The following is an 8,276-nucleotide window of genomic DNA, read 5'->3' as shown; positions in this document are numbered from 1 at the left end:
ATATTCCATAGAAAAGTCTGTCTCTTTGTGTGTGTGTGTGTGTGTGTGTGTTCATGCGCATGTGTATACAAGATTATTTCGTTTTATGTGAGCTACATATGTGTAGCTCAAATGTCTTGTCTTTCACATGTTTGTCTTGGAACTAGTCCTTGCCTTTCCCGTATGGATTACTATTTTTTTCTTCATTTTTGTAATTACTAGTTGGGAACTCGTGCTTCGCACGTCTTTTGAGGCTTCCAAAATCAAATGCTACCCAAATCTCCTCCTCCCCTTCTCGAACCTCTAAATTCTTGTCACGTGGCAGCTTTGTGAAACTCTTCCTTAAGATAATATAGAGATGTACTATGGATTTACCTTGGTACTAAGTAATGAAGTACTCGAAGCTATTTTGATGAAAACCATACTGAAATCTCAAGTTACTATGATGCATTTCAAAAATTACATTTCCTCATTCACAATCATGTAAATGCCACTTTTACCCTTGATACATCAATACATCAATGACCAAGTTTTTAAAAATGAGGCATAAGGTGAGAAGGAAGAAGTTCAAATGTGTGAACCAACTTAGGTGGACACTATATGTTTTTATTTGACTAAAAGAGCCTTGAGACTCCAAAACATAAAGACTTGGCTCGTGGAAGTGTACTTGTCAACTGATAGTGTACCAACACATTGCAACCTTTACTATTTCTCATAAACTTTTTTATGTATGGCATGTATCTTACATTAATGCATGGAAAAAATTTCAAGTCGTTATAATGTAAGAGATGCTTTGCATTTTGAAAATGTATTATGGTTTTAGAGGTTCCCAACAAACTTTGAGAGGCATGCAAACTAGGATTTAAGGTTCCATGTAAGTTTACAGGGTGGCCCTTGAATAAAATTTCAAAGGCTGTCAGTTTGTATCAATTTCAGTGATGAAAATTTGAAATTTCGCCGCACCGACACAAAAGTAGTCACTCAACACCAAGGCAAGAGGGTAGATTCCCCTTCACTTCGAAACCCCAAAGCAAAAATTTGCTAACAAGAACCTATTCTATCTCTCTATGGTTTGTTGTGGGTTTGCTTACATACATTGGTCAGTGCAAAAGCTTATCTAAAACCTATTTTATTAAAAAAAAATCGAAAACAAGATGATTTGTATTATTCACAAAACAAGAAACTCTAATACAACCTATTCTATTTGTGTTGTAAAGTGATGCTTGCTTGCCTGGCTCTCTGCCTGCAATAATCCACTGTTAGAGTGCAGTGGAGAATACTGAATAGGAAACTACCAGTTAGGGGCATAACCAGCAAGTGGAGCCAGGGGAATCCTTACTGTCCCAGGTGCAAAACCCATAAGGAATCTATGAGGCATGCTTTTTGGGAGTGCAAGGAGGTGTACCCTCAATGACTGTGGAGTGCTTGACAAGATCAACTGGAAGCAAGCAGTCATTGGATGCAAGGGCATGATGAACCCTGCCATATATCAAGTGGCAAACACTGAGAGGCTTGATACTAAGCAAGAAATGCTATACTACACAGGGGATCCAGCTGTGACTATAGCTCCATAGGGAGAGTAAGGAATCTAGTGGTAGAAGGTCGTGTACTAGCAAGGACTAGGGAGAGAGGGAAGATTAAAGCTACTGTGGATCTACTGCTTAGGAAAGTCCATAAGCTCCAGTGTTCACCTTAGGGTGCTGTATCTTTTTTGATACATAATATAAATTTTTTTGCATAAAAAAAAAGAGTGATGCTTGCATTGGTTATTGTGAAAGCAAATGCCTCCCTTTTCCCTCTACTATGTCACCCTCTCTCTCTCTCAATGTTTTTATGGTAGAATTAAACTTTGAGAAGCTAGAAGCTAGATCACTCATCAGCCTACAAGTAATGGCCCCTGTCATGTGAAGTTCCACCCACCCAATGCTAATGTTAGATAGAATTAAGTAACACGTGAGTTCACGAGGGTTTTAAGGAATGCGTCCCACAGAGGTACTGTGTCTGTGTGTGCATTCCGAAGTTGACAAACACAAAAATTTAGAAAACGTTCGGAGGCGAATCACACCCTCTCTCTCTCTCTCTCTCTCTCTCTCTCACTTGCCCACCTGATCGCAGACGATGTGATCTGATCGTTTACTCTTTCCCGCAATGCATGTGGGTTTTGAATTTGTAGTCTGATCGGTGGTGGTGGTGGTGGTTAGCATCTCTACCCCCCATGCCGCAGCCCAAATCCGCCAGCAAGCCCGATCAAGCGGGAGAGCAGCTACGGCAGGAGCTGGAGGCGCTTAACCAGGCCCTTCATCGGGGCCAGAGCAAACCCAAAAGCTCCGTCCAGTCCCGCCTTCAAAACAGCAACACCTACACCAGACGAGATTCGGCAAGTGGCGGCAGATCTCTGTTTTCGCGGCCAACCCCCTCGCAGGATCCGCCCCCTAAAAAGATCTTCAAAGACTCCTCCAGATCGCCCTCGATCGCCCACGATCGTCCCAAGCTATGGCTCTCTCAATCCAACGATAAGAAAAACCTAGGTTCTAACAAAGGCCGCCTGAACCCCCAGCACAGCACCAGCAGCCGCCGCAGCAGCAACAACAACGAAGAGAAAAAGAGCTTTTGGAGTTGGCGGCCCTTCCGTGCCATCTCCCACATGATGGTGGGCACCCAGCAGTGTTTCCACGTCCTTTTCTCCCTGAATGTACACAGCATACAGGGCCTCCCTGCGCTCATGAATGGCCTGCGCCTCACCGTCCATTGGAACCATAAAGAGGAAGGCCTCCAGACAATGCCTTCCAGGGTTCTTCAAGGTGTTGCGGAATTTGGGGAGACCATCCGGCAGCGATGCACGGTGTATGGCACACGCAATGCCAACAATACAATCAAGTATGATGCAAAGCTGTTCACCCTCTCGGTTGTGGCCCTTGATGTCGATGAGTTGGAGCTTGGCAAGCATCACATAGACTTGAGTAGTCTCCTGCCGCAGAATGACGTGGACGATGATGATGCACAGCATACCAATAATAGCTGGAGTACCAACTTTGAGCTCTCAGGTATGGCCAAAGGTAGTACCTTGATTGTTACTTTTAAGTATGATCTAGTGCATTATGAGACTTCAGAGTGGAGTGATGACATGCTTCCTGCTCTTAGAGGATTTAAGCAACCCTCACTTCTCACCAACAGTCTCCCCAACTCTAGACATGGCTCACCTCAGATTTTGCCATCAGATCCTGTGGCCTCCCCATCCCACCATTCAGAGCCAGGTGCTGATGCTGAAAAATACCACGGCATAGAGCATCTCAGTCTTGATGAGGAGGGGGCTGCAATCCAAGACCCTACCATAGAAAATAAGGATAATGGGGCCTCTGTTTTGTCTGATGTGCACAGTGGCTTAAGCACTTCATTTGAATTCATGCCTAGTTTGAAATATTTTCCTGAAGACAGTGAGCGATATGAGTTTACTTTCTCACCAACTCAATCTCAGGTGAGCAAAGCCAATCAAGGTGATATACACGACTCTGAGAGTAAATTTCCAGTGAAAAATGAGGGGGTTAAGGTGGGATTCCCTTTAAGTGATGCAGTCCATGTAGACAAGAAATCTAAGCGCACAAGAGAGGGATACACGGACAGGAACAAGAAGCTGTCAGAGGAAAGCAGTGAAGAAGCTTGGGGCAGTCGGCTGGAGGGTTTAGCCTCCAGACAAGGACTGTATGAAGAGACCAGGTTCATGAATGGTTTGGAGACAGATCTTGATGATGAAGTAGATCTAGTGGCTGGAGAATTTCTAGACTTGTTGGACATTGGGTTTAGTTCTGGGCATTCTATTTCGGAGGGCAAGCCAGACTCCCCACGGGCAAAATTACTCAAGCAGTTTGAACGTGACAGCCTCATTGGAGGTGGAATGGATCTAAGATCAAAGAATGCAGCTTTAGGGGGAGAAAGCAACCTGATGGGGAGAGCTGAAGAAAGATTTCCTGGAGGGTCTTGTCCCACACCCAATGTGGAAGAACTTGGGCAGAAATGGGAATCTGAGGACGGCTTGCAATTAGCCTCCATCATGGAAGCTGCAGAGGCAGAACTTCAAAAGGCAGCTCAAACCATGCGTAGCAAGTCAAGAGCAAAGGTGCTGGAGGACGAGGAGACACAGGCTTTGATGCAAGAGTGGGGTCTAAGTGAGAAATCTTTTCAGAGTTCTCCTCCTAAATCTATGAGTAGTTTTGTTAGTCCATTTCCAGGTCCACAGTTGAATGCCCTTCATCTCCCTTCTCTTGGCAAGGATCTAGGTTCAGTTCTAAACTTGATGGATGGTGGGTCTTTAAGGTGTATGAGCCCTTCACATTTTCCCAAGAATAGGGCTAGTGGTTCACTGGTAATGCAGGTTTCAAAGCCACTTGTAGTGCCCTCTGCAATGGGCTGCAGTCCTGTGGACATCTTGAGACACTTGGCTTCATTTGGTGCCGAAACTCTTGCAAAACAGGCTATGGCAGCCATGCCACTAGAGGATATCACTGGTAAGACAGCAGAGGAGGTTGCTGCAACAATGGGGATGTCTACAGCACTCGGACCCGATCAAATGGAGAGGCTTTCCTTTCAGCATGGAAAAAGGTGAGGTAAAAGTATAGTTTTTGTGGCTTGCCTTTGTAAAAGGAAGGCCGAAGCCTCAGCAAAGCTAGAAAAAAAAGTTGATATAGAATCTCCCTTCTCTCCCCTTTTTGTTTCCTATTTTCTCTCTCCTTCACATCCCCCCCCCCCCCCCCCCCCCTTCTCTCTCTCTCTCTCAAACACACACACACACACTGAATGACCACAGTCATCATGTAGCATCACATGGATACTTTAGTTTATGTAGCTAGTTTCGTACAAGTTTTTCCTTTTCCATACATTGTACTACCTTTTTGGTCTCAGAGAAGGCTTTTGAAGACATTAATCTCTCTCTCTCTCTCTCTCTCTCTCTCTCTAATAAAGGTAGGCCCCTAAAATTTTCTCCTGTTTTTGTTTGTGCTAATATTCTGCTTACATTTACTGTTTTGGAAGTTTTAGGAATGATAAGTCATGCTTTGTTGTAGGCACCAAAGTGCAACTCTCTCAGGGGGTCAAAGTGGAATAGACTTGGATGGGCATGGATCTAGAAAGGCTTCTGCAAGCATGCGATCGAGAGAGAAGTTAGATGACAAGGCCAAAAATGGAGGTTACGATGACTATGTATCCCTTGAGGATCTTGCACCTCTTGCAATGCAAAATATTGAAGCATTAGCTATTGATGGATTGAAAGTACAAGCTGACATGGCTGAAGAAGAGGCACCTTCATATTTGGATGCAGCCGCCTGGGGCATTCTAGAAGACGTAAAGAAACGGGATAAGGATAGCATTGGTTTGTCCGAAGGTGTGGCTGGGATGCATTTCAAAATCTTGCAAACTGGGGAAAATTTCTCATCAGATGTGAAACATGGTGGTCCACTCTCGATGGCAATAACTTTAGAGGAGTGGACAAAGCTGGATGCGGGGGTTTTGGATGATGATGCAAACTTGAAGGAGAAGAATCTGGCTATCTTGGCTGCTCATAATGCACACCATCGAGATTGGGAGCTTAGGGAGGAGACCAAAAGAGGACACACAAGGAGGGAGGGAAATATGGGAAACACACTCATTATTGCAATGCTTGTCCAACTAAGGGATCCTCTTCAGAATTTTGAGCCCGTGGGGGCGCCCATGATGGCACTCATTCAAGCAGAGAGAGTTATGGTACCCCCTAAGCCTAGAGTAGGAAGAAGAGTTTCTATGAAGGGTAACAGTGAAGAGAATGATGAAGTAGAAGAGACATTTGTTCAGAAAGAAGAGGCACCCCAGTTTAAGCTTACGGGTGTTCACATGTCTGGATTAAAAATGGCGAATGACGAGGCCAAGGTAGCCAAAGGAGGGGAAGTTCAAAAGAAAGGGTGGGGTAGTCAAAAGCAATTGCAATCGGGATCACGCTGGCTAGTCGCACAAGGTATGGGCAAGGCCTCAAAACATTCTGTTCTGAAGTCGAAGCCTGCTCCACCAACACAAACAAAAGTGAAACCAGGTGAGACACTCTGGAGCATTTCAGCACGTGTGCACGGTTCTGGACACAAGTGGCGGGATTTGGCTGCATTGAACCCTCACATAAGGAACCCAGATGTGATCTTTACCAATGACACAATCAGGACAAAGTAAATCATGCTTCTAGATTTGTGCAAATAAGCACCATGTATAGAAAGTGAGCTTTGGGGAGATAGTATTCACCAGGACATAACTTTTTATGCTGATACCTTATGGTCCCACCTTGGCCTCTTGCATATGTGAAGAATAGTATTAAAAGGAGACGTGCTTGACATGATCTGTAAAAGTAATAAAGTGTGATGGACTCTACATCTGCTCCATGAACAGGTGAACAATGCATCCGAGAGTTAGGTTGAGTAAAAGGTTTGGGCCTTACAGTCATTAATCCTCTTTGAGCACTAGTGTATCCACCAACATTTATCTCATGTTCTTCTTTCTGCTTTATATTATAAAGAATAAAGCCTTGATTGTCTCCACTCAAGATGCTGTTGGTCACCATGTTTCTTAAGTCCTTGGGTTGCTGGTTACATCTAATTGTGTTGAGTTGTAACAAGGATTGTTTTTTTTGGGGGGGGGTTGGGGCCGGGGGTGCTATAGTTGGGTGTCTCCTCACCATCTTCTCTCTAGCAGAAAATTTTACAAAATTGATGTGAGGGGTGTTTGATGGTCCTCCAAGCCGCCGCCTCCTCATGAGTGTGACTTTGTGTCTCTCATGCAAGAAAAATGTTAAGCATCTTTGTGCTTTGTACTACATGACTTTGGCAAAGCTGATGAAACCCGTCTCTTAATAATAGTAAGAATGAACTTTGATCTCATATTTTGCTGGGCATCAAAGCATGCAGACTCCTCAAGTCTCAAAGTCACGCATACATATACCTTTCATATGCATAGCTCTCAATGCTCTCACTAGGGCACCATCTTTGTGGAGTCTATGTGACAAAACCCTTTGATCTCGTCTATCTAAGTCTGGACTATCCATGACTAATAAATCCCTAGGTATCTAGTTCACCGATAGATGTCTAATATCTTGCAGTTCTATAGCATCCAGTGTAGAATTTGTAAATGGGAGTGGGAATGGATCCGTTTTATTGCTACATTACGCTTCATGTAATGCTCGAAGATTTTTTCACATCTACTCCTAACAATTTGAGCCTTCTGCACGTATCAGGTGGATTGACTGCTGCAGCATATCTCTGGTGGCCATTGTCACCCAATTTTTTCTGTTTTTTGCTCCTCATGGTCATTTGATCCATGGCCAGTTATGCTTAATCTTTGCTTGGCATAGCCATGGTCTGCCCAATAACATTGGGTATGACCCAAAATCTCATCCATTTTTAGAACAATAAAGACAACCAGACAGTCACAGCCAACTACTTTAATATCCATATCTAGGATCAAACCAAGAGGCTTCACTTGTGCTGGTCTGTTGCCATCCAGATTCTTGTGATCTCCAATTCTTTGTGGGTGGATGTTCACTGTGCTGGTCTGCTATCTTGATCCTTGTGATCCCCAATTCTGTGGGTGCCTATTCATTTCAGATCCCCGATTCTTTGTGGGTGGGTATTCACTCTGTGCTGGCCTGCCATCAGGATTCTTGTGATCCCCAATTCTTTGTGGGTGGATATTCATTCTAGATCTGCAATCCAAAGCCACTCCTTTGATGGTCTTTCTGCACAACTAGAACGTTGCATCCCAGTCCGGAACTGGCTACACCTTGGAAGCTATGATATCTTGTGTGACCGCAATATCGTTTATCTTCTTGGGCTGTGGTTTTGTAATTGCTTATTTATTCCACTAACTTCCGGATCAACTATGTCTGCCAAGTACAATAACTAGTCTAGTGTCATGTTGAACCTCATATCCTTCAGATCATCCCATAGATAACACACCCACTTTGTCCAGTTTATTACCCACTTTTTCCTTTATCGTCTCAACAGGCTGCTTGATTTCCAACATGGGGAGCCTCCGCCGGTAAACCTTTGGTGCTTCCAATACCGTGCCACATGCCTCGGGATATTTATCCTATCTCTAGGTTTCTTGAGATCCAAAACGGTCTCCTTCCTCGGGTAGGGATTCCATTTCTATCTCTTCAATTTCTTCATCCAGGCCCGAGCTTCCTGTCCAAGTTGAACGTCCACAAGCTACTGATCGACACCCTGCGTTTTCAGAACCATCTTGCTTTTCTTCTTGGGAAATTCCCCCAAAGCTGAGAGTGACCCTTGACC

The 8,276-nt window shown here is 44.3% G+C and overlaps 1 protein-coding gene across 1 annotated transcript; it reads left to right on the top strand.

Annotated features, from left to right (window-relative positions):
* The first annotated feature begins 1,817 nt into the window (after nucleotides 1–1,817).
* LOC147641657 (protein PLASTID MOVEMENT IMPAIRED 1-RELATED 1-like) lies at nucleotides 1,818–6,532 on the top strand. The gene is made up of 2 exons (XM_086797406.1): nucleotides 1,818–4,575; nucleotides 5,037–6,532. The coding sequence occupies exons 1-2, from the start codon at nucleotides 2,195–2,197 to the stop codon at nucleotides 6,163–6,165; spliced, it is 3,510 nt and encodes a 1,169-aa protein (XP_086653532.1). The 5' UTR covers nucleotides 1,818–2,194; the 3' UTR covers nucleotides 6,166–6,532.
* Nucleotides 6,533–8,276: the final 1,744 nt, after the last annotated feature.

This window comes from Cibotium barometz, chromosome 1 (genome assembly GCF_041138505.1).
Source record: "Cibotium barometz isolate CiBa-2024 chromosome 1, ASM4113850v1, whole genome shotgun sequence".
In the NCBI taxonomy this organism is placed as follows: domain Eukaryota; kingdom Viridiplantae; phylum Streptophyta; class Polypodiopsida; order Cyatheales; family Cibotiaceae; genus Cibotium; species Cibotium barometz.
Note: the sequence above shows the minus strand (reverse complement) of the source record. Positions and strands in the feature narration are given on the sequence as shown.

Excerpts from the sequence above, each read along its gene's own strand:
- LOC147641657 (XM_086797406.1), top strand. The coding sequence starts at position 2,195 with ATGCCGCAGCCCAAATCCGCCAGCAAGCCCGATCAAGCGGGAGAGCAG. Across the intron at positions 4,576-5,036 it reads TCCTTTCAGCATGGAAAAAG|GCACCAAAGTGCAACTCTCT; the intron begins GTGAGGTAAAAG and ends GCTTTGTTGTAG.